Source organism: Chionomys nivalis, chromosome 26 (genome assembly GCF_950005125.1).
Source record: "Chionomys nivalis chromosome 26, mChiNiv1.1, whole genome shotgun sequence".
Taxonomy (NCBI): domain Eukaryota; kingdom Metazoa; phylum Chordata; class Mammalia; order Rodentia; family Cricetidae; genus Chionomys; species Chionomys nivalis.
The window spans coordinates 919,898-945,903 of record NC_080111.1 but is presented as its reverse complement, the minus strand read 5'-3'; the positions used below and the strand labels follow the sequence as shown (position 1 = coordinate 945,903).

General features: G+C 44.4%; 2 protein-coding genes across 2 annotated transcripts in view; both read right to left on the bottom strand.

The window, feature by feature from the left end:
• Nucleotides 1-149: 149 nt before the first annotated feature.
• Nucleotides 150-18,143, bottom strand: Tmem237 (transmembrane protein 237). The gene is made up of 13 exons (XM_057758851.1): nucleotides 18,060-18,143; nucleotides 16,836-16,867; nucleotides 16,260-16,270; nucleotides 14,853-14,909; nucleotides 13,210-13,347; nucleotides 10,337-10,454; nucleotides 9,404-9,561; nucleotides 6,550-6,673; nucleotides 6,091-6,282; nucleotides 5,267-5,340; nucleotides 4,365-4,455; nucleotides 3,441-3,562; nucleotides 150-2,016 (listed from the first exon to the last, which is right to left on the bottom strand). Exons 1-13 carry the CDS (start codon nucleotides 18,090-18,092, stop codon nucleotides 1,955-1,957), a joined length of 1,212 nt encoding a protein of 403 aa, XP_057614834.1. The 5' UTR covers nucleotides 18,093-18,143; the 3' UTR covers nucleotides 150-1,954.
• A 1,423-nt stretch (nucleotides 18,144-19,566) lies between these two features.
• Mpp4 (MAGUK p55 scaffold protein 4) overlaps nucleotides 19,567-26,006 on the bottom strand; it is a 34,529-nt gene continuing 28,089 nt past the window's right edge. Inside the window, exons 18-22 of the mRNA XM_057758872.1 lie at nucleotides 25,379-25,459; nucleotides 24,286-24,379; nucleotides 23,392-23,500; nucleotides 22,224-22,358; nucleotides 19,567-20,512 (exon numbers count right to left, since the gene is read on the bottom strand). Of these exons, the coding sequence (XP_057614855.1) occupies nucleotides 20,321-20,512; nucleotides 22,224-22,358; nucleotides 23,392-23,500; nucleotides 24,286-24,379; nucleotides 25,379-25,459 (611 nt within the window). The 3' untranslated portion in view covers nucleotides 19,567-20,320. The remainder of the gene's footprint in view (nucleotides 20,513-22,223; nucleotides 22,359-23,391; nucleotides 23,501-24,285; nucleotides 24,380-25,378; nucleotides 25,460-26,006) is intronic.

Here is a 26,006-nt window from a genome sequence, read left to right as displayed (position 1 = left end):
GACTCATCAATTCCTTCTGGTGTCTCAGAATCAGAATAATTTAACCATCGTACACAAAGCAAACCAAGAAGTTTCCAGAACTTTATTGGGCATTTAACATTTAAAGATATCAAGGTGGATAGCACATTGGATATTTGTTTTTGCTTTGTTTTTCAACACAGGGTTTCTCTGTGTACCCTGGCTATCCAGGAACTTGCTCAGTAGTCCAGGCTGGCCTTGAACTCAGATTCCTGCCTGGAATCGAAGGTGTGCGCCCCATTGGCTAGCTGCATGCACACTGGGCTTTTAAAAATATAAAGCATTTTAAATATTAAATTTTAAACAATAAAAAATTTAAATAAAACATGTTAAATATGTTTAAATATCTCAGAGTCATTATTTATTGCTATAATATTGTAAATGTAGTCTTTTAGGCAAGAGGGAGCTCAAAAGTCACCTTTAGTGAATCTCTACCACTAAAAACTCCATTTCGCACAGCTCCTGCTCACATCCAGGACTCACTCTCTCTCTCTCAATGTTTATTTATTTATCATGTATACAGTGTTCTGCCTGCATGTACGCCTGCAGACAAGAAGAGGGCACCGGATCTCATTACAGATAGGTGTGAGCCACCACGTAGTGGCTGGAAATTGAACTCAGGAACTCTGGAAGAGCGGCCAGTGCTCTTAACCACTGAACCATCTCTCCAGCCCCCACTTTCTCTTCTTAAGGTCTCCCCATTGACGTACGCTATAGGGGCTCACAGGCAACAGCTGAAGAAAGATTTGAAGTGTGTGAAGACAGCCTTTTCCATGTGGAATTTCCCAAAAACCTGAAGATACCCGACAGAGAGTTTGAGAATGAGGATGGTGAACTTTCACCCGTGTTTCTTGTGGCTCAGAAGAAGAACCAGGGCCCTGCCACCTCAGCATTCCAGAGGTTGGGGAAGCAGGATCAGGAGTTTGAGGTCAGTCTTGGGATAACACAGCGAGACCCTTTCTCATCAAAAAAACAGAAACATAGGGGGCTAACGATGCGACCCAGTGGCAGAGCGCCTGCCTACCAGAATGAGACCCTGGGTTTGCCAACTGTAAAAAGGCAGGGGAGGGCGGTACAGGGTGGGAAAGCTGACGTGCTACAGAGGTTAGCCCAAAATCACAGGGCTGAGCTGAGTCATGGCTCAGCTTCTCTTTTGCTGTTTGAGTTTATCGCTGCTATTTTTGGTTTCTGAAAAGGGCTCTCGTGTAGCCCAGGCTGGACTCAGACTTGCTAAGCAGCAGACCGTGGCCCTGGCCTCCTGATTCTCCTGCCTTCACTTCAGGCCACACAATACTACTCCCGGCCCTTACAGCTGTTCTTCCAAAGCTCCCTACAGATCCTGACGTGCAGCCAGACAAGAGAACAACTGGCACAGATTTTAAAAGAGAAAAATAAAACTTTTAAAAAGCTTTTTAAGTGGAAAGATATCTGTTTTATTAGCCATAAAGTAAAAACATCTTTCAAGTCAAATTATAATTTTTACATGATACGCAGATTCAGAAAACACAGATTTTATACTGTAGTGTGTTCAATAAGGAGACTAAAAAATACAAAATGAAGATGTTTTCCCTTCCACCCTATTCTCTATATTTACATTGGAACGTGATGTATATTTTGTAACACTGAAGTTATGGCTTTTCTAAATTGGTGCTTTTTATTATGATTATGAATATAGTAAATTTGAGAGAACAGGATCAAACACTTCCCCCTGCTTTTTTTAGCCCATTATCTCCTGTATCGCTAAGGTGGCAGACAATACTATAGAAATTAATGCTGGGTATGAAGACCAGATACAATTTAAACGTTTTTCATAATCTTCACAGGTCTTTCAGCATTATATAACAAAAGCTCAATTGTACACACACACACACACACGCACATCTTATAAAAACAAGAGCGAGGAAGTGCGGTCTTTGCTGCAGAGGCGGTGTTGGCACTATGAAGACGCCTGGATTCCCCTATCAGGGTACTCTTCCACGTCAGAGAAAAACATCAGCTCTGGAGAAGAAAATGAACATACCACACTTTAAACACTTTCCCAGCTCTTCAAAAAAGAGTCTTGCAGCTTAATAAATCTGATTTGTGCGTGGTAACGCAGAGTCCTCAAGTATGAATTCTTCAGGGAGGCTTCTCTCATCTACATGCTAAGCTGGCAGCAAGTGGACACGTTTTATATTTTTACAAGTTCAAGTTTTAAATTCATTATAAACATCTTAAAAATATAATACAATATAGACAACGAAACACATCTTACCAAGAAAATTAAGTCACCTAGGCAGCCCAGGATCATTGAAGATGATCTAAGTCTATCAGGTAATTTAAAATGCAGGAGAGGAGGATTCAGAGCTAACATTGGGTGTCTACTAAAATATCTCGAATATGTGATCCCATTTTATCTCCAAAAGACTCAATAAGCTGGGTATTCCCTTGTTTGTTTTTGCTTTTTAAGTTTACCATCCTTCAAAGACAGCAGCCTCTAAAATTCTTGCCGTGCACCATGCACACTGCAACTGAGGCAGAACCTGCACAGCCAGCCAGATGCGGCATCAGTCTCAGCAACACTGGAGCGCAGGGAGTTCGCATTTTCATGACTGAACTAGTGAATAGTGTTTCACACAGAAATATATTATTAAAATGTCAAGAAATGGAGAAGAATTAAACCTTGAAATAAAAAAATAAAAATCCTTTGACATAAACCATTAGATACAAAAATTCTTTGAACAAAAAACATACCTCGTGAGAAAAAAAAACAGCAAAGTACACTGAGTGCAATGTCACTGTGTATGAATACGTGTGTAGTGTACAATGTTCATGAGTGTGTGCATGTTGTGGTGCACACACATGCAGAAGCTGGCAGTGGATGTCAGCATCTTCCCCTGCTGCTCTCCCCTCACTGGAGCTCATCAGTTTGGTTAGGTGGCGGACATGAGGTAACCACGGTGCTCACGTATGAACGGGTGACAATGGGGAGGCCCTGTCAAGCAGCACAGCGTCCAGTAAAGCGCCAAGTGTTCCTGGAGCTTTTGCTGATGATCAGCTGTCTGCTAAGGGGAGCTCCCCTTTGGGTGTTCTGAAAAGAGTCACAGGTCTAGAGATTGGTGACTTCACTGGGCACTGGGCACACTGAGGGTAAAATAAGAACGAAACCAGACTCTGTGCCAACAAGACTCGCTTCTGCGTGACAGAGGCGACACTAACAAGTGTGACATCATCAAGTGAAGAAGGCTGACGCCCCTCGCTAAGTGTTCCCAGGCTCCAGCTCTCTAGGCCCTCCTCCTTGTTTCCTCCACCACCCTGAGACTTGTCATTTTCATTGTCCTTCTAAGCATTTTATTTTAAATGCTTTTGTTATTAAAGCATTATTGGAAGACTTCTAAGATGAGGAGAGAAATTTCAGAATACTTCTATCTGTATTTTAATACCTTCACTAAGATCCATGGCTGGTCTGTGAGACAAAAAGAGCCAGGATAACCCAACCAGAAGGGCCACCACCAGGTTCACAATGATCCATGGCACAAGAATCTGCTCCTCAGTTTCTGCTGCCCTGGGGAAGAGAGAGGCTCATTAGAAATGCCTTCCTTTTAGCTCGCATGTCCAAATGTAATCCCAAGTATGAAATAAAGTCTGAGTCTCCTAAAACAGCTAGAGAAAGGCCTCAGAACACGTCTGAAGAGTCTAAACAGCTCTCTGTAGATTAGCAGAGATGAAAAGTTGGACTCCCCTCCAGAGTCCTGACCGTGGCAATCTCCCCCACCTGACCATCCTTCCTCCTCTCTTAGCCCACCCCACCCACGCTCTCACCCCCGCAGCTGGCCGCTCATCTGAAGATGCTGGCTCCCCCGTATTCTCTTCCTAGAGCAACTTGCTCAGTTCTTGGCCTCTATTCTGGCCACCCAGTGCCCACCACTGCTCCGTGGTCTTGAGGGCTCCGCCAGGGGTAAAGGCACAGGGCACCTCCAACCTCACTGCACGACGGCTCAGAGACTTAAACACACTTCTGAAAAAAACAGTTCCTTTAAAACTGCAGGTGAGCTGGCTGTGGTGGCTCTGCCTGATCACTGAGGAGGCACAGGCAGTATGATCAGGAGCTTGCAGTTGGCCTCAGCCAAAGAAAGAGTTTGAATTTAGCTTGGGCTACTTGATACTACATATCAAGAGAGACAAAAGTAAGGCTATAAAAAGGTCATTATTCACTGGCCAACAAAACGAGTGTTTTCTTCTCGTGGTTTATTACAAACAGAAACTTGGCCTGGTTCTGATCTATGTATGAAAACGTGGAGAAGTACCATTACTCCTCCGTGGCTGCTGTTACCATAGCAACTGGTAACACCTGTGTGAATTCTTACCAGAGGCTCCCGTTAACAGGCGGCGTGTACAGGTGGATCCTGTCACTTGTCATCTGCTGACTCAGAGACAGTATTAGAGCAGCAAAGTACACTGGGAAGAAAAACAAAGGCCAAATCACAGCGATTTTACTTCCTGTTGACACGGGTGTACAGGCTCTTTAAGGTCAGAATAACCCATACCTGGGGACAGACTGCACAGACGTTCACTTCTACAGGAAGCTTTCTCTTACTGGGCACGGATATGGCACAGAGTGTAACAGGTGAGCACTACTTTATCACTACAGCTGGCAAGAAGATCTAAGAATTTAAATGACTTGCTCTAGCTGCTCGGACTAACTAATAAAATTCTTGTAACCTAGAACAAATGTATCACAGATTGCCAGAAACACAGAAATAGTGCTTATTACGCAAAGGCCATGCCAAATGTGTCTGCCCGATGCCAAGTGGAAAGAACAGGAGCCAGATAACTATGAAGGCCAACACAGTGAACTTTGTTATTTTGGGTACAGGGAATAATCCCCAGGACCTCACACATAAATTCAACTTCTGAAAGTCATTTCGGTGACTTTCAGAAAAACTGAAAAACACTTGGAAGCCAGGCATGGTGGTGCATGCTCGCAAATCCCAGCACTGCAGGGAGAGCAAAGAGGACGAGGGGCTCACGGCAATCCTCAACCGCACAGGGAATCCAAGGCCAGCCTGAGCTACATGAGAGAGCCTGCCTCAAAAAAAGAAAAGTTCTATCAAAGTTACTCTTATGTTTTAAATTACAATTTCACTGACTTATAAGTAATGATTCATACAAAGAAATAATATTAAACATCTGTAAAATACTTTTTTTGATTCAGAACGACAGTAAGACTCCTCAATTACGACAATCATCAAGGCAAACTATTACTTACAGAAAGAAGCTAAAGCTGTCGGCTCCAGGGCCAAAAAGTTCCGGATGGCTACTGAGGTTTTCGCAAAGTCGGTCCTGGAATGAAATGAGGATGCTTGTCACTGTGTGCTGTGACTTCCTCCTTCACTACCTTTCCCTCCTCTAGACGGCTGGCACCAGGCCCACGGTCGCCTGCCGGTCTCCAAGTGGAAAGACTGCCTAACCTTCCTTACAAGGCCACATCAAATATCTAATACTAAGAATATTCAGTATCAAGTCATCATGAAAAAGCAAACTAACGCTCATCTTCAGAAATCATGGACTTCCTCCTCTTTCGGTAGATAAGCTACAGTGCTGGTTAGATTTGTCTAGAGGGCACCTGCTGAGAAGATGCCTCCACAGGACTGGCCTGTAGGCAAGCCGATAGGGTTACGTCTTTGATTAAGAACTGATGTGGGAGGGCCTAGCTTACTGTGAGTGATGCCATCCCTGCGGCGGGTAGTTCTGGGTTGTAAAAAAAAAGCAGGCTGAGCAAGCCATGGAGGGTAAGCCAGTAAGCAACATTCCTCCATGACCTCTGCTTCAGTTCATGACTCCATGTCCTGCCCTGTGAGTTCCTGCTGTGGGTTCCCCTGGAGGGCACTGAGCCATCTCTCCAGCCCTGATGATTGCTAACAAAAAAAAAAAAAAAAAGGGTCGACTTGTGTTCCCCAGAGTAAGCAGTGACTGTCTAACCCTGGTACTCGTGCAGCTGACGTCACCTGCAAACAGACATAGTTGGTGACACATTCTGCTCACCATCTCTTCCTGGAGACAGGCAGGAAGGATCCACCGGCTCAGCCTTACCTGTCAAAGGCTGACACAGTGCTCAGAGCCAGGAGCAGGTAGAGGAGGCTCTGGAACGGGTACGCCAGGGGCTTGTACTGCTGCAGGAGGTTGGAGAGGCCAGACAGCTGGTCTCCCGCCAGAACATAGATCACTACAATGTTCCACACGGCACAGCCAGCCAGGAAGCCGTGAGAAAACAGACCAATCATCCTGCATGGGAAAAGGTTTGATTATATACCAATCCCTAAAATAAAAAGGTAGAGAATTTTTAAAAATCTCTTCACATAAAATAAGATTCAACATACACTGATAAGAGCAAGTGGACTGTCTATAAAAATAAACCTATAAATCTATTTATTTACCATTATAAATTGTCAATTTTGTTTAAAGTACAGAACAGCCAAGACCTTTCTCTTTTGTTTTAAACAATGAAATCCAATTCACATAAGTTTAATGAACATCAACAAAAAGCGTCACCTGAAAGCTCGGTGCACTGACAGGGCCACGTCCCGAGTGGTCCAGGACGGCTTCACGTCCATCGACATGTCTATGTTCTCTGTGGTCTTTATCAGCTCCGAACGATCTGCCGCGTGAAACCTCCCTGGAGGGCAGAGCAGAAAAGACACGATCGCCAGCATGACAGGGCGTGCCCGCCATCCGGGCACTGGGGAGGCACTGGCAGCAGGCTCACGAGTTCTGGGTCATGGGGCTGCATGAGCCTCTGTCTCAGGAACAACCAAGGGCTGCAGAGATGGCTCCACGGTCACGAACGTTCTTCCTGGGGACCTCTGTTCAGACCTCAGCTGCAACTCCAGTTCCAGAGGGAGCTGGCACCTCTAGCCTCCACAGGGGTGTGCACACGCATCCACACACCCACACACAGTCATGCACAAACACATATAAATAACTGAAATAAAATAAGAGGAAAATAAAGGAACCCGGAAGACGGCTATTGAGGTAAGGGTGCTGCCTCAAATCAGCCTGACGTCCTAAGCTTGGTCCCTCGACCAATATAGAGGTAGAGGGCAGAACTGACTCCCCAGAGCTGTCCTCGGACCTCACACGCATGTCGCTCATATGTACCAAACAAGCACACAAGCGTAAGAAAACAAAAAGAAGAATAAAACTAAGATTGAACTTTTGTTGTTGTTGTTAAATCTAAAAATTCTCCTTGGCTGTATTTTTTCTTTTCTTTCACCTTTGGCTGCTTAGACATACAATTTCCTCATCTTTAAAAACAATTGTGCAATGCCAAAAAGTTTTGTTCTCAAGCCAAAGTTGATATTAAAATAACAGTTTTAGGAATAACAGTATTTAATGAAATACATCAATAAACTTTCAACTCAGAATTAAACTTAAAAGTCCTTAGCATGACAGTCTATAGAAGTAATTTAGAGACTTTAGGAATATTAAAATTAAAACATTGGGGACTAGAGAGATGGCTCAGTGGTTAAAAGCTCTTGCTGCTCTTACAGAGGACCTGGGTTCAGTTCCCAGCACCCACATGATGGCTCGTAACCACATACAGCTCCAGTTCCAAGGATTAGATGTCCTCTTCTGACCTTTGTAGGCACAAGACACACATGTGGTACACAGGCAAAACACTCACACACATAAAAAAGTTTCCAAAAATAAGTAATTTTTTAAAAATTAAAATGTTTACACTATCAAAGCAAGTGGTTATTTGAAAAATTCTTTAAAATTCTTGGGAAAAGATGCTGGAGAGTGTGCACAGCTTCTGTATCCACAGGAAGATGCTGGAGAGGGTGCACAGTCATCTGTGTCCACAGGAAAGATGCTAGAGAGTGTGCACAGCTTCTGTATCCACAGGAAGATGCTGGAGAGTGTGCACAGCCTTCTGTATCCACAGGAAAGATGTTGGAGAGCGTGCACAGCCTTCTGTATCCACAGGAAAGATGCTGGAGAGTGTGCAGTCTTCTGTATCCACAGGAAAGATGCTGGAGAACGTGCACAGCCTTCTGTATCCACAGGAAAGATGCTGGAGAGTGTACACAGCCTTCTGTATCCACAGGAAAGATGCTGGAGAGCGTGCACAGCCTTCTGTATCCACAGGAAAGATGCTAGAGAGTGTACACAGCCTTCTGTATCCACAGGAAAGATGCTGGAGAGTGTGCACAGCCTTCTGTATCTACAGGAAAGATGCTGGAGAGTGTGCACAGCCTTCTGTATCCACAGGAAAGATGCTGGAGAGTGTGCACAGCCTCTGTATCCACAGGAAAGATGCTGGAGAATGTGCACAGCCTCTGTATCCACAGGAAAGATGCTGGAGAGTGTGCACAGCCTCTGTATCCACAGGAAAGATGCTGGAGAGTGTGCACAGCCTTCTGTATCCACAGGAAAGGTGCTGGAGAGTGTGCACAGCTTCTGAATCCATAGGAAAGAATTGGAGAGTGTGCACAGCCTTCTATATTCACAGGAAAGATGTGGGGTATTCCATAAGGTTCTCCTGAGACTCAGGAGTGGGACTTCACACTTGCACTGCTTAGGAGGGTTCTTCTAGATGCAACAATTCAGAACTGATCTCAGGAAGCAGGCAAGATTCCACCTCAATTATTCTCACAAAACCCATTGCTCAGATGTTTGAAGAATGAAAGAATAACTCATTTTCTCAAAAAAAAAAAAAAAATACCAGATAGTCAACAGAACCCCTCATGAGCCTTTTGATCAGTTACTCAAATAGGGAAGTTTTTTACACTAAACGAAATAAGAATAAAATTTCTGGGTAATACTGCTAGCAAAAAGAGGGGAGGGAATGGCCCAGTTGGTAAAATGCTTGCCTTGCAAAGACAAGGATCTGCCTTTGACCCCAAGAGCCTACCTAAAATTGCAGGGCATGTTGGCCATGCTTGGAACCCCAGCATCCAGAAGCAGAGACAAGACAATCCCTAGGGCCTGAGGGCCAGCTAGTCTAGTCTGGTGAGCACCAGCCCAAAGAGAGATCCTGCTTGTTTGTTTATTTATGTTAATTATTTATTTATTTATTTATTTATTTATTATGTATACTGTGTTCTGCCCGAATGCATGCCTGCAGGCCAGAAGAGGGCACCAGATCTCATTACAGATGGTTGTGAGCCACCATGTGGTTGCTGGTATTTGAACTCAGGACCTTTGGAAGAGGAGGCAGTACTCTTAACCACTGAGCCATCTCTCCAGCCTGGGAAAACAGTTTAATAACACTTTTGTGTGTCAATTTTTGTTGATATTTTTTAATATCTCCTTCATTCAGGTCATCGGAACTATACTTACCAGGTTAAAGATATCCTTCTACGATATTTAGAGCAACTGTATTCTAAAACGAGAAATTACTTACGGCTTTTTTCCACAAATACTTTGCCAACAGGCTGGCTGACGCCAGTGGGTGCCGTGAACCGAGAGTGCTGTTCTAGCGTACGTTGCTCATCTGTAATTATGTCTTCATCTTCCACGCCTAGCTCATTAGTATACTGTAGTTCTGCTGGCTGGGTTTTCCTGAAATCAGGGGAAGTCTTTGAAAAAATAGGTCATCCCTGAAGAATGACCCACATTAAAAATTACCATGGAAATAATGAAAAGAGTCCTAACTCGTGAGCATGCAAATACACTGTTTACCCAAACAGATCCGTTATGGACGCAAACTGCCCGTATTTCTGCAGACCTCGGGTTTACCCAAACAGATCCGTTATGGATGCAAACTGCCCATATTTCTGCAGACCTCGGGTTTACCCAAACAGATCTGTTATGGACGCAAACTGCCCGTATTTCTGCAGACCTCGGTTTTCTCACCGAGAAAATGGTCACTGGCTGGCCTCCACTTCTCCTGACCTAAAGTTATAAAATTCTAAATGTAACTGAAAACTGTTCGCAGAGTCATTTTTAAGTATAAACGTCAATGTTCTATAACTTCTAGGGTATTATTTTAAAGTATACTCTTGTATTCTATACGAGACTTAACTTCCTTTATTAAAACACAATAGTTATGCTTATTGCAAATAGTTCAAACTATTAACGAGAAGAACAAATCACAGCAGCTCATCTTCAATGACAAATCTTTATCTCACTTTTTGCAACTTACACGGAAATGCTTTCTTTGTTTTTAAGCTTTTTTTAAGAGACGGCTCCTTAGGCTATCCCCATACACTGCTCTCTGGCTAGTGTTCTATTCCTAACTCGTATCTCTGTAACACGACTTATCCGGACACACACAAATACAGTGTTCTCCAGCACCACCTCCTCGAGAGAGCCACAAGGACGAGTAAACTATTACTTTGCCTTCCTCCGCGGTTTCGGAAGAACGGCCTCCGCAGGCGGCTCCACCTCGATGCCATTTTCATTCCGCAGTAAAGATGGACTGGACGGCTTCTCACTGAAGGACGTCTCCAACTCTGAAAATGAGATGAACCACATGACTACAACGTAAAGACAGAAACAACACACGGCCTCCTGACCCTCGTGAGACTGTCAGTGGCACCAATTCTTTTCTACAAGGGAGGTGATAGTGTTTGAGACAGGGTTTCATTATGTAGACCAAGTTCATCTTGAACTGTCTGCTAAAGGCGTGGCCCAACATATGCAGCTAGGATTAGATTTCTTAATGTTTTCCCCATATTTGTGGATATTAAACCTTGAGATTATAGTATAAAGGTGTAAAATGTTTTGAATGAAAAACTTAGCCAGGTGTGGTGGTCATGCTTTTAATTTCAGCACTCAGAGGGCACACACAGGCCAGTCTCTGTGAATCTGAGACCAGCTAAGACAACATGTAAACCCCAGGCTGGCCAGGGTTACAAAGTGAGACCCTGTCTCAAACAACTAATCCCATGTCTCTCTGCTCCAGACTTTCTCTATGCAGTCAGCGCCTGAGGTCCTCCAGGAGCACAGCAATGAACCAGCCAGGGAAAGCACTTCTATTAAGTTCTCCCTAGGGGCTAACCTGTGTCTGCAGGGCTAGCCTCGGATTTACTCCACTTTGTTAAGTTGGTTCACTGCCTCTTCTAATAAAGGAATACGCATTCTTAGATGAGAAACAGGAAAATCATGTTTCGTTCTTTTTTTTTTAATCTAATCACTGATAGCACTGCCAACTTTCCCAGTTTTCACTGTGCATGTGTGAGCTTAGACCTATGTTCTGGGTTGAATTATGCTCCAGAAACACACATGTAACTTTTGTAAATAGAGTATCTGCATATTTAGACAAGTTAAGACGAGGTCATGCTGGGTGAGGATGAACCCTAAATCCGATGACTAGTGTCTTGCATGAAGAGAGTCATGGAAACAGGTGGAATGAAATAACGTGAGACAGGACAGGGATTGGCATGATGCTCCCACCGTCAACAGATGCTGAAGAGCATCAACAATCCCAGGGAAGGAGTCGGAGCTTCCTCTGGGCCACCAGCACACAAATAACGACGTGGAGACTAATGATTAATTATGAAAGCTTGGCCTTCAACTTAGACTTGTTCCCAACTAGTTCTTATAGCTTAAATTGATCTGTTTATATTAATCTACGGTCCGCCACTGGCTCAGTTACCTCCTTGGTACTAAATGCTTACTTCATCAGAGTCTCACGCTCATTGCTGCCTCTCTTCTTCCTCACTCCCCCACAAGTCCCTCCTAACCTCTCCTCCTATTGGCCATTCAGCTCTTTATTAAGCCAATCAGAAGGGACTTTGGCAAAGACACATCTTCACAGTGTACAAACGATTATCCCACAACTTTTCCCCCTTTTGGTCTAAACAAAATGGAAAAGGTTTAACTCTAACACTGTAAAACGATGCACAATAAGAACAGCTACCAAGTAAGAATTACGTTCATACTGTCCAGTCTCTTTGTACTTGGCATATTCAGAGAAAACATTCTCTTATCTATCCTATCTTGATGAATCCAAGTTTTATACCTAAACCATTTTCTGTCACAATTTGTAGAAATGTAAAGCTAATATCCTTTCATTATATCAATTATTACAGCTGATTCTACTTAGACATCTAAACAGCCTGAGGCAATTTATGCTTCTACTACTATACCTGTTCCCATTAACACTACATTTATTTTCATATTGTGGTCTTTTTTTGAGACAAGATCTTGCTTTGTAGCTTAGGTTAGCCTGATACTCATTATGTAGCTGGCCTACGCCTTGCAATCCTCCTGCCTCACTCAGCCTTGTGAGTGCTGGGATTACAGGTATGTATGATGCTCAGCTCAACACTAGATTTTCAAATTTAAAAAGCAAATAGCATTGCCGTCTTGATATGTATGTATACATACATGCACACACACGCACACATGCGTGCGTGCACACACACACACACAGAGTATTTTTGTTTACACAGAGAGCACTGCCTGGGTTACAGATACTCAATAAATGATGGCTGTTGTGTTGCGGGAATATCTGTGCACTGTGTGAAGATGTGCTGCTGTGATTGGTGTCATAAAAGACTGACTGGCCAACAGCTAGGCAGGAGAGATCGGTGGGACTCTTGGCAGAAGAGAGGAAGGGGAGATGCCATCGGGAGGTAGAATGAGTTGGACACACAGAATGGGAGAGAGATTAAAGTCACGTGGTAGGGTGTAGATTAATAAAATTATGGTTAATTTAAGTTATAAGAGCTAGGGGGACAAGCCTAAGCTAAGGGCAAGCCTTCATAATTAATAAGACTACGTGTAATAATCTGCAGACTGGCGATCCCAACAGCCCTAGGCTGTTTCTTACTTAGATTACTGCTAGTACAGAATTTGTCCTACTAATTTGAAATGTCCACTTCACTTACTAAGTTCTTGCATGCACTGAGATCTGAGCTTTCTCTTTCATGCCTGAATTTTTTACTTCTTCTCTCATATACTCCATGACCAAAGAGGCCTGAAAAGAATCCTGAAGTCACCAGAGCTGAAGTGGCGGTTATTTTAACTAAGGGATCAAGAACCTATCTATGGGAACCCGAATCCAGGAACCCATCTATGGGAACCCGAATACGGGAACCCATCTATGGGAACCCGAATACGGGAACCCATCTATGGGAACCCGAATACGGGAACCCATCTATGGGAACCCGAATACGGGAACCCGTCTATGGGAACCCGAATACGGGAACAAAGTTCTAAATCACAACTCTGCCACAGTCTAACCTGGGTTTCCTCACGTACCAGGAGGCGGCCTGGTCTTCTTCTGTCTCCTGGGAACAGGAGCCTCTGGGTGTCCCTTGAGCTCCGCAGCTGGTGGTTCACTGCTCTCAGATCGCCTATGAGAAATGGGCTCAGCAAGGCCTTCCGAAGAAGCAGGAGCTACAGGAGAAAACCGGTCATCTTGAGCAGAGACCACTGAGTTAGAGAGAAGATGGGTAAGGACACCTGCAGTGTTTTCTGTGTATCAATACCCTCTGCTTTCTGAACTGTGCCCTGATGACTTCATGACCCTTCTCTAGCTTTGGGCTTTGTGATGGGAAAGAAATAGACATGGGATTAGGAAAACCGAGGACGAGAGGGCCAAAAGGAAGCCCCGCAGGATGAAGAGGAGGAGGAGGAACTGCCTCACAACACTCAAAGCTTTTAAAAGGTGCAAACAATTGAAAACTAACAGAACAGACAATGCCCCTGTCCCCTCCCTAAGAACTCTACCGCCTCTACCGCTTCTGCCTTCACTAGAACGTCAGTGCGTGGTGAAGTCATCGGGAATTATTAACTGGAGGTAGCAGGTCAATTAGCAGTTGCAACTTTTCCCCTAATGAAACCTTTTAGCAGAATTTCAACATAATTTGGGAAATTTGAATCACCCTTAACCACCTTCTCTCGCCTACTGCCATTCCCTAGAAAATAAAAATAAAAATATACCGAGAACAGGGCGAGAGTTCTTAGCCTCACTGGCCTTTAGAGGAAGGCCAAGTGTGGCCTGAGATGCAGGGGCGTGGAGGATCATTTGCACAGCACATGGGGGCCTGGGCTCTCCTAGTACTGGGAGAAAGTGGCTGAGGAACACAAGTGGAAGATGAGCCACTTTTCCATTCCTGGGGTCATGAATACTAAAGACTGGCATTGCCCCATTCTGCTAGGGATTTAGAGAAGGTGGCTTGCCCCTGATTTATGATGGCAGCAGTAAGAGAAGCTTCCCTGAAGACACGCAAGCAGAACCCAAGCATCAACAGTACACATCCTTCCACCGCTGGCAGTCAGCTTTAGAAATAGACTACAAACACACACACACACATGCACAAGTTTTTTGACTTCTGAGAGGGATTAAGGAAAGGGTGAAGTTTAGGGGTCAACTAACGGTGATGTTGAGGTTCTAAGCCCACTGGGAAAATACCGAGTAGCGAGAACTGAAGGTAATAGATTCCGTGTCGAGTCTCGATTACTCACAGACCATCCAGGGTCACCAGTTAAGTGACTGAGGAGGAAGGGGTCATGACCCTGCTGTTATTAAAGCTTGCAAACACTGACGATTTGACCTGCCTCCAGGGTCTTGCTCTAACAGAGAATAGGACAGTTAAGAATCCCAGGTCTCTATCCATTATTATGTTCAAAAGTCTGGAACCAAACAGAGCTTAAAAACACTTACGTTACCTAGGGACAAAAGACCTGACGGGCACAGCAATACTGTAAACATCAGACAGGGGCGGCACAATAGTTTCTCCTATGAAGACGCCTGGTTACCATCCAGGCTGCCCATGCTCGTCTGCCTGTCCTCAACACATCAGTCTGGTACCTGAGAACCTGGGCTCTGCAATCTGTGATGTTGATCGTGCTCAGTTCCTGGGGAAACGTGTGATCTCCCACAACACAGGACATCTTACCTAACGTGCTTTTCGTTCTGGTTTTCTTCTTCTTAGGATGGCTAGGCGGTACATCATCTATGGAGACAGAACAACAGCGAGAATGGGAGAATATCAGCTGGAACGGAACTTCTGATAAGGAAGATGTTCTCCTCTCTTCTCTGGGACCAGCCAGCATTTACACATGGGGGGAAAGGTTATGAAATTGACAGGTCCACCTGCCACCACACACAGCATGGTGCCAATAATATACTGTCCCCCAGTGCTGTCTTACACCACTGACTTAGAAAGTAGGCTCAAGACCTGGTCCCATACAGGCTCCAGCCCCTTGTGCTGAGGTATGGTCGAGATTGGTTCTGGCCAGGAGGCTGAACAGAAGTGATTTGTGTCTGTCTGTAGCACTAAGGGTCCTGATCTTGTTGACCTCAGAGGGTTAGCAGGGTAACACCTGTTCAGTACTAGGAAGGGAGTGATGTGTGTCACCTGGAAGCCCAAACACCAAAAAGGCGGCTCCATGTCAGGGAAGAGAGCTTCACAGTAGGACCACAGGACCACGTGACAAAAGCGGCCTAGATCTCAGCACATCGTTACCAAGACAATTGCTCTGAACTTTGCACAATAGCTTTGCAATTAACCTAGTAGGGCTTTTTATTTTTAAAAAAGAACGTTTATTCTGTGTATATACATGTGCATGCGTGTGTGTGTGTAGACACGCACACCACAGCTTCTATGTAGCGGTCAGAGGACAACCTGCAGGAGCCACTTCTTTCCTTCTGCCATGTGGGTTCTGGGGACCCAACGCAGGTTCTCAGGCTGGGTAGCAGGTGCCCGAGAACTAAGCCATGCTGCTGGTCCCACTTCGTAATATTTCTAGCAACCTTGAGAAGATACTAGGTGAATAAAAATCTTGGAGTTATCAGTGTAGCATAACCTTGCCTACCCTTGGCTAAAGGAAAAAGGAACAGTACAGTCTGATGCAGCTCTCAGCAAGTGAAGGGGTACACTCTGGGGGCTGCAGAGAACAATCTAAACTGTATGTCTTACATAATTTTAAAACGGCAGTCACGGGAGTTTGTAACAACAAATGGTTACTGTTGTTTTATAGACTACAGATTCCGATTCAATTCTAAATAGAGCAAACTAAGGAGTCAAAATATTATTATATATTATTATTATTAGGCATGGTTTGGCTGTTACCCAAACTGGCCTTCAGCGCCTAAGCTCAAACAGATCTCCTTGCTCAGCCTGTAAGTGGCTGGCCTTATCGGTGTACACCAATGTCCCCAGATTCAACCTCACTCCAATGCAGAGTCTCGCTGCCTCGGCATTCCCAGAACTAGGACTGGCATGGGCCACCATACTCATCTCCACGCTTGTCTTAGAACACCAAGACTTAGGAGTTTTCACACCAATAGTAAACAAACTCACCTTGAATCGCACTTCACGTGGCCCCAGCCAAACGGAGTCAACAGGACAAAAGAAAGAAACTTAATTATTATCGGACTGAAAATTGACTTACATCATTACAACCTTAAAAATATGACTAGCTTTCACATACTGTCAGTTTATAAACTAGTTTATTATCTGTAAGACGCATTCTGTTTAACAGCATTGCTAAAAAAAACCTTTTGAAAACACAAATACATATTCCCTGCTATCCACTAATTAATGGGACTAAGCAGATTAAGGACTCTGCTGGTTATAATCGGCTTCAGCCCTGATGGAACTATTCCCGAAAACACAAGGGCATCTCATAAACAGGACACCAGAACACTCAAAACAGGCCCATTATTCTATCATACTGGATTAAGGATTTCTACTACTTATTTTAATTATTTCTCAAAATTCAAATCTAATGTTTGCCTCCAAACTTTTAGGAAAATTTTTCCTAAAAATTCCAGGAAGTTTTTTTCCCCTGAAGCACTGTAGTTTTTCAAATTAACTTTGTTACTTATTTTTACATCTTTAAAGTTCAATAATGAAATGACTGTAAATTATTTTTACCTTGGCACAGGTGGAAGGGCTCGTGGAGGATGCTATAGGAGTAAGGAAAAGGCAAAAAAAAAAAAAAAAAAAAAAAAAAAAAAAACTCATAAAAGGATCAGTTATTCTCTTCAAATCTTTTCAAACTGTTTATCAGTGAAACTTGGGAAGTGATTGTATGTGTGCATTTAGATATGATGAATAACTATCTATACGGAATAAGAAGTACTACTTTACTTAGGGAAAGTCTCTCTGAGGTTATTTGAGCTGAGACCTGCATGACAAAGGAGCCAACATAATGGGCAACGGGGAGCTAACGTTAAGGCTTTCAGGCAATCCTGGGCTCAGAAGGCTCCAGGTAAAGATCACCAAGGCTGGAGCATAGTAACCAAGGACGGCAACGCAGACGCTGGATTAATTAGGGCTCTGCAAACCAAGGGAAGGGATATGGGTTTGCTTTTATTAAGTAGGAAGACAACTGAGGTCTGGTGCTTTTTAAAGAGTTATTTTAAAGAGAAATAGAAAACATATTTTAGAACAAAGAAGATTGATTTTCGGGTATAATTTACGCTGCTTTGAGTAAGAAAAAAATCATGTTTGCAAGTTCAGGGAGCATTAGTTAAGAGCCTTCTGAAACCTTTCAAAATAGAATACCAAGCACCGGAGAGGTGCCTCGGCTGTTAAGAGCACCTGTTGCTCTTGCAGAAGTTCAGTTCAGTTCCCAGCACCCACGAAGCAGCTCGCAGCCATCAGTAATCCCAGGAAAACGGACAGCCTCTTTCTGGCTTCTTTGACCACCAGGCACACCAGTGGTGCACACAGACAGATGTGGGCAAAACATCTTAAATAATTAATTAATTAATAATTTTTTAACAGAACTGAATAAATAAATCTTTAACAGAACTGAAAACTAACAGGTGCCTAGCAGTCAATTTAATATCGCAAGTATCTCATGCTGCTTACAGAGGGCACTGATTCCCAAGGCTTAAATGTTGGATGCACTTGTTTTTATCCAATTTAGCAATCCATTGTGGTCGTCATCCAAACAGAATCATGAAAATGATACAAGACCAGGACACTGAAGGAGGCCTTAATGCCACCGAGCGGGACCCAGCCCACCTAGTGGTCCACGTCTCACAAGTCCCGCAGAAACGACCCATCTCGCCCATCCCGAAACCGCAACCCGACGGCCCTCACAACCAGGATGGCTCCACAGACGACGACAGTCCGGCCGCTCAGCAGTACCTGAGCCTCGCTAACCACCTGCTTCTTCCCCATCGCGTCTCCAGGGCCCGCGGCGGAGCAGCGGGAGCCGCTCCCGCCCGCGCTCCCGCCCCGCCCACCCAGGCGCAGGCGCCGAGCGTCATCGGGCTGCGCCTCCCGCCGGAGCGTCCCCGCCCCTCCGCATCATCAGACTGCGCCTCACGCGGGAGGTTTTTGGCGCTGCCGGGTCCGCACCCGCACTGTCCCTTTCAAACTAAGCTGGAATGGGAAGCCTCGGCATTGGGCCCACGTTCCCCGGAGCGGAGGTCGGCGTGGTTTGCCCGGCGGGATCAGACCCGGATTCAGACGCCCCGCCGGCGTCGTCATGGCAACGCGGAGACGCCGGGCCCGGTTGCTGCCTGCCGGTGAGCTGTCAGAGGGCAGAGCCCTAGAGTTGAGGTACCGGGCAGGCTGTGACTGTCCACGCCCAGATTCCCTGCCGACCTAGAGTGTAATTCATAGATGCAGTTCTGACCGTTTCTTCCATAGGAACAGCCGTAAAAACGGGTTCTTAGATTTTCACAACCACAACCTGTAGCCAAATCCCGTCCTACCTTACTGTCATGCAAACACGACTTAATTTTCCCCGCATTTGCTTTAGACACGGTGTTCACGTTAAGAAAAGGACGAGATTTTTGAATCCTTTGGTTGTCATTATAAAAAGTGGCTTGCAAGAGAAAGACGCCAGGCGACAGACTTCACTCGGAGGAGTTTTTATTTTATTTTATTTTATTTTTGGTTTTTCGAGACAGGGTTTTTATTAAGGGAAGGAGAATGTAAAAAGGGCGAAAGGGGGTCTCGGGACAGGACCAACAGAAGAGGGGGGCGGGGAGACAGACACAGGCAGGGCAGAGGAGGAGGGAGGGAATTGAGGGAGGAGAGAGAGAGAAAAGAGAGGGGGGGGTTAAAAACATGTAGCATGGAGGGAAGTGTGGCTCTGAAGAAGATGAACAGACGTGGGTGCAGGGAATGCCGCTGGAAGTGACGGATCTAGGGAGACCAAGAGTCCTCATTTTGGAGTTTGCTTATATGTAGGCCCCCAGAACTAGTCCATTGCCCCTTACTAAATTGGGCACTGATGTTGTGACGAGGCTGCTTGTTCGTCCCCAGCCTCCCAGAACCGAAATAATCACACAGAAACTGTATTAATTTGGTCTATTCGCTCTAGCTTCTTATTTGCTCACTCTTACGTCTTAATTTAACCCATTTCCTTTAATCTGTGCATCACCACGAGGTCGTGTCCTACAAACAAAGTTTCAGCGCCTCTGTCTCTGCTGGCGGCTCCATGGCTTCTCTCTGACTCTGCCCTTCTTTCTCCCAGCATTCAGTTTAGTTTTCCCCACCTAGGTCTGTTCCCCTATAGCTCTGCTATAGGCCCAAAGCAGTTCCTTTATTAACTAATGGTGATCACAGCATACAAAGGGAAATCCCACATCACACTGATTCGGAAATAGCATTGTTATAGGTCCACTTATTAGGTATGTGTGTCAGCCATTCTTGCTGAGTTGGTCAACTAAGCACTTTTGTAAAAAACAAACAGAAGACAAAATATCTTAAAAGTAAAATACAGTTTCAGCCATTAACTATTGTCTGATTTATTTAGAGGAAACTTTCAAAAACTAAACCTCACAAACACCATATGAAATCTGTAATTCTCACATGAATGTTGTCACATTTAGAGACTTACATTATTCATGTTCCTACCGTCAGCTCATACGGGGAAACGATGGAAAAACTTGACTGAGCCAAATGAATAGCTCCATGTAATTATACAATGCTATCTATAGCCATACAATAAGCGGCAGTGATGTGGGATTCCCCTCTGTATGCTGTGAATACCATTTGTTAATAAGGAAACTGTCTTGGGCCTGCACAGGGAACAGCTAGGCCGGGAAAACGAAACTGAATGCTTGGAGAAAGGAAGCAGAGAGGAGAAGCCATGTAGCCCAGCCGAAGACAGACCTCGGAACTTTCCCGGCAAGCCACAGCATTGTGGTGATACACAGATTACTAGAAATGGGTTAAATATAGATGTAAGACTTAGCCAATAAGAAGCTAGAGCTAATGGGCCACGCTGTGATTTAAATAATAAGGTTTCTGTGTGGTTATTTTGGGTCTGAGCTGCCGAGCAGCGGGGAAATGAACAAGCGGCCCCCCTCCAACAAGGCAACAGTTGCAGTTTCTAGTGGGTCAGACACTGCTGTTTCCAATTGCAGCTGCTGAACTGGTTCTTTAGGACGTGATTAAGACTCAGTGCCAGGAGAAATCCATTCCTCTGGCACCCACTGCAGTTCTTCCTGAGCCTTCTGTACGGCAGACAACAGCTGGGCACATGCATCTTGCAAGTTGTCATTCACAATCACGTGATCAAAAAACTGGCCAAACTGACTCTCCATTTTTTGGGCTAAATCCTCCATCTCTTGTAGGTCTTCATCCTTCAGGAGAGATTAAGAAATATGAATAGAACAGGCAATAAGACACCAGGTTGTTAGCTGTGGAGGCGCACGACTTTAATCCCAGCACTTGGGAGGCAGAGCCAGGCAGATCTCTGTGGGTTCGAGGCCAGCCTGGTCTACAGAGTGAGTTCCAGGACAGCCAGAGTTACACAGAGACAACAGGTTGTTATACAAAGTTGTGATGCTATTTGTAAAAACAATTATATCAAATAAGTGTCCTCAATATTCTTTTTGCCTTTTTTTTTTCTTATTTTGAATTTCTGAGGCAGAGTCTTGCTATGTAACCCAGGCTGACTTTAAACTTGTGATCCTCCTGCCTCAGCCTCCCAAGTGCTGAGGTTTCTTCAGGTGTGTGCCAGCATGCCCAAACAAGAACACAATTTTAAAAACCCCAAAGACTTAGAAAACAGACTGTCATATCCATGGACTGTCAAAAAGTCAAACAGGGAATTACAGTAATTGAAAAAATATGAAGAGAAAAATACTGAGATATAAGGGATAATAAAAAGATACTCTAGTCTTGCTTTGACATGACATCCTAAAATTGGAACAATATAGCGATATTAGCAATAGACCCTGTGCAAGAAGGACATGCAGATTTTAAAGCAATCATTTCTATTTTAGTTTTCAAGGCAAAACTATTTCATGACAATATAAATATAATCAATTCAGCTGAGTGGTGCACACCTTTAATCCCAGCACTTGGGAGGCAGAGGCAGGTGGATCTCTGTGAGTTCAAGGCCAGCCTGGTCTACAGAGTTAGTTCCAGGACAACCAAGGATACACAAAGAAACCTTGTCTCAAAAATACATACATACATACATACATACATACATATACACACACATATGTGTGTGTATGTAGTAAAACTATATATACACATATATAGTCAAGACTACTAAACTATACAAATTTCTAAAATTTATACATTTACACTGTGTTTGTGTTTTGGTATACTCGTTACAGCATTTTAAAAATAAGTAAAAATAATTCAAGAATACAAATATGCTTATAAACAATTTGTTTGGCTTTGCAAAATGTGGCTTATGAGTCCTTTTGTTAAGCTAGGAAAAAACATCACAGAATTTATTAAATCTTATTTTAATATATGTAATTAGTATCTAATAAAATTTGTTGGTGATTTTAGGGTGTTTTTTGGTTTGGTTTTTTGTTTTTCAAGACAGGGTTTCTCTGGGCAGCCCTAGCTGTCCTGGAACTTGCTCCGTAGACCAGGCTGGCCTTGAACTCAGGGATTCACCTGCCTCTGCTCCCAAGTGCTGGTAGAATTAAAGGCATGTGTCATTACCATCTGGCTAGAAAGGATAACTTGTAAAGACATAAAACCTTCAAATGAGTCTGTGGAAATAGCTGATTTTTTTTTTTTTTTTTTGGTTTTTTTCGAGACAGGGTTTCTCTGTAGCTTTCGTGCCTGTCCCGGAACTAGCTCTTGTAGACCAGGCTGACCTCGAACTCCCAGAGATCCGCCTGCCTCTGCCTCCCAAATGCTGGGATTGAAGGTGTGCACCTCCACTGCCCGGCAATAACTGATTTTTTAAAAAACCATTGTATTGACGTGCTCCTGAGGAGAGGGTCATACAAAGACGAAAACGGCGAAATGTCCTCAGCCCAGCCTGACCATCTTCCACCTAGCCATGACTGAAAGTAATACCAGGATTTGTGCTTGATGTACCTTGAACTTCACGTCCACAAAGTAGTCAGTAATAATCTTAGCATTTTTCCGAGACTGCTTCATGAAACTCATGTTAGGTGGCTTAATAAATATGACATAGGGCTTCAGTTCGTGAGTTCGAGCCAACTGAATGTCCTGCACAGAAAAATCAAGTGCACAGTTAGAAGACAGATGCGGGCCAGCAAGAAAGCTCAGCTGGCAGAAGCACCTGCCGTGCAAACCTGCTGAACCCAGTCCGATCCCTGGAATCCACCATAGAAGATAGAACTGATTCATGATAATGGTCTCCTGGCTTCCACACAGCACATCCAAATACAAGGTATACATTTTTAAAAGTTAAATATAGAAAGTCCTAGCTTCCTGTCGTCAGTGTGATCATAGTCTCATACATCCCTGTCCTCAGTTATAAAATCAAAACAACTTAATAATAAATATGGCTCTAGAATCAAAATTAAATTAGAATCCTGGCCTCTCCTCTTCCTAGCTATGACTAGCTATTGAATTATTGAAATGAATGTTATACTTGACAAAATGCTGTTTAATGAGAGTAGGCTCCTTTGCATGGCCTCATGTGACAAAATCAAAATAAATTTCTGGAAAGGTCCATTTGTCCTCACTTCCCTTTCCTCTAGCTAGCAGCTCTCATCGGACACCACGTCCATCTTCATAACCCCCCAACTCTGACTCAAGAAAGAACAAATCACTTTCCCCCGGTTGTCTTTAGCATGCAAGTATATCGTTAAATAAATAAAGAGAATGAAAGGATCAAAAAGCTGGGCCTCCACAAATACTGATCAAACCTCAGCTCTTTTCACACGTGGTTCAGGTGTGGAACACATTTATGCCAACACCGAGCATCGTCTTTTGCTTAAAGCAATATCCTCCTCCGCAAAAAGTTTCCTTGACAAGTTTGCAGGAAAGATTGGGACTGTTTTCTTAATGGCTGTCCACTCAGGTCCTGGTTCTGAGTGTGAGAAATAAGACTTCCTCTCCAACTAAAAGCAAAACGTTGCCAGTTTACATTCCGAGGAACAACCTGGCCCTGAGATGCGAGAGGTGGCCTTACTCTTAAAAGTCTATCTGAACAAAACGTCTCAGTTACAGTCTGGGGCATGCGCACATGCATCTGTGACTTTAGGGTGATGGAAAATATTCTACACAGACCCACCTGAGGCTCCAAATCCATGACACAGATCTTTCCTTCAGCAAGGACAGCACGTACAGCATTCACGCTAGTTCCGTACAGGTGGCCTTTGTACTCACCATACTCCAGCATCCTGTGAGAGCAAGACAGAGGAAATGATTCTCCACGAGTAAAATATTCGCAGTAGTACTAGGATCTATGTTTGTTAGGTTTTGCTTGTTTGTCTTGTTAATTTGATTAAGCTAGAGTCACCTAGGAAGAGAATCTCAGTTGAGTGATGGCTTCCATCAGGTTACCTTTAGGCTAGTCTGGGAGGGTGTTTTCTAAATTAATAACTGATATAGGAGGGCCCAGCCCACAACAGGTGGCGTCACTCTGATCAGGTGGTCCTGGGTTGTGTAAGAACGGAGGAGCAAGCCTGTAAGCAGCTCCGTGGCTTTTCCTTTAGCTTCTGCCTCCTAGCCCATGGACCTCCTGTCCAGGCTTCCCTCGGTGATTGACTGGGACATGGATGTATAAGCCAGATAAACTCTTGTCTCCCCAGCCTAATTTTGGTCATGGTGTTTCTCTTAGCACTAGAAAGCTAAGTAGGACACAGACGTGAGCTCCCATGGGATGCATGGATCTTGTCAGCACAGAAAGAATGGCTGGATATTCAGGAGAAAACAAAGCAAACAAACAACAAGAAGAAGAAAACCACAGTAGACAACCAAGGACTTATCTACTTCTTCAAATCCATTGAAGCTCGCAGCTCAAGTCTGCCCCCTTCCCAAACCTGATCCCGGGGCTCTGGTAATTAATGCATATTCCTTTCTCGCGTCTTCAGAAATGAGGGGTTACTGCCGACAGCTCTGGCTAATGCCTAAAAACGGGCTACTTTCCAATAACCAGAAGGAAGAATTGGCTTCTGAGCCTTACCTGTGTCCATACATGAGGCTTTCAAAAGTTTCCCTTGACACATAGTGATACTCACGTCCGTCCATTTCGTAACTCTTTGGGGAACGGGTGGTATCTACAAGGGAAGAGGATAAAGCATTTCATAATCTTCTAAATGTTTTGATTTGTTACCAAATGTATACTTGGATTGAGATTCCCAACTAAAACAAACAAACAAAAAAAAAACAAATGCATAAACAGACAAGATGCTGGAACCAACGTGATAAGAACTGGTGAGATAAAGTGAGAGCTGCCATGTCAAATTCCACCAACTACAAACCTTTATTGATTGCTCATAGTGTGGGAAAGAATGCATCGTAAATATCAGCCAGGGAACACCTGTTGCTATTTCAGAACAGGTAATGCTGACCCAGAGGCGAGGCCTAAAATGCATGTCTATTCCCTTACACGGGTACCACCAGCATCTTCCGTTTAGATAGTGCACTGATCATCTCATGGTATCTCACACTGCTCTCCGGGTACATGACTATTTTACCGAGAAGTAACTGCAACTTTAGAAGACTAAGTAATTGCTTGTTCTCCTGTGCCTGCAGCTGCTCTGAGCACGAGACCCTCGTGAGTTCCTGATGGCAGGGGGAGTGGTTTCTGGTGGGTTTTACAGCTGAAAATCCCACGAGCTGGGGCATGGCTATCAATTAAGGATCCCTATACAAGCTTCCCTGGAGCACAATAAAGTTGGGCGGCCCATGTCTCTGTGTGTGTGTGTGTTTCAATCTCCAGCCCCTTGCCTGGCTTGCGAGCCGTCCAGTAGTGCAGGCCCTACACTGACCGGGTTTAATTCTCAGAAGCCAGTACAGCAGAAGGAAAGAACTGACCCCCACAAGTTGTTCCACTTAAAGAGAAAAGAAAACCCATCTCTTGAAAGGCTAGCCTAGCATACATACTACATGCTAGTCAATCAGCACAGTTATTGAAACAAATACCGGTACAACTATTGAAGGGCCAGTCCTTACACTTTTCCAGCAAGGTGATACGACACAGTTAAGTGACATCAGTACAATCAGAGACAAGGCTTTACCAAAACATGAGCCACCAGGAAAGAAAAGTAACGTACGCGGCACAGCGCTTTGAAAATAGCTGGGATTAAGCCCGATGAGTTGTCTCCTCAGCTCGTTGACTCCAACTCCAGAAGGTCCTGAACACAGACGGAGCAGAGAGAATCAGAGGTGGGTACACAGGTTACGTGCTACACCATCCCCCAGTCGGTCTGCAGCAGGCGCTTGAGAGTCAACGCTGGTCTAGGAAAATCTGTCGAAACCCTTCTTCTGAACTGGAACAAACCAGAAAACTCCAGTGACCTGTGAAATGACTCAAACCACCCCAGCATCCAGGTACGGGAGTGAAGTCACAGGGTCCGCTACTGTTGATGTTCTGAGACTTCAGCGGGCCCTTCTTTAGCTAAAGTCACAGTCAGAATGCAGGGCTGTCCCCCACAAATGCAGTGACATTTCTAACAGGTGGCTGAGCAAGCACCTTCATGTTGTGCTGGAGGTGGGACTGGCCACAGGGGCCGAGATTCTGCACAGTTACTCAGGGCCCACAATTAAAAGAATACACTCTTGGAATAAGGTCCTGCTGTCCTACCGGAAACACAAAGGGCTTTATCATTTCATTTCACAGTCTGCACCACCAGAAAAGTAGCTGTGGTGGCTGCCTGGCCCGTTCTGTCGTGCAAGGGCCTG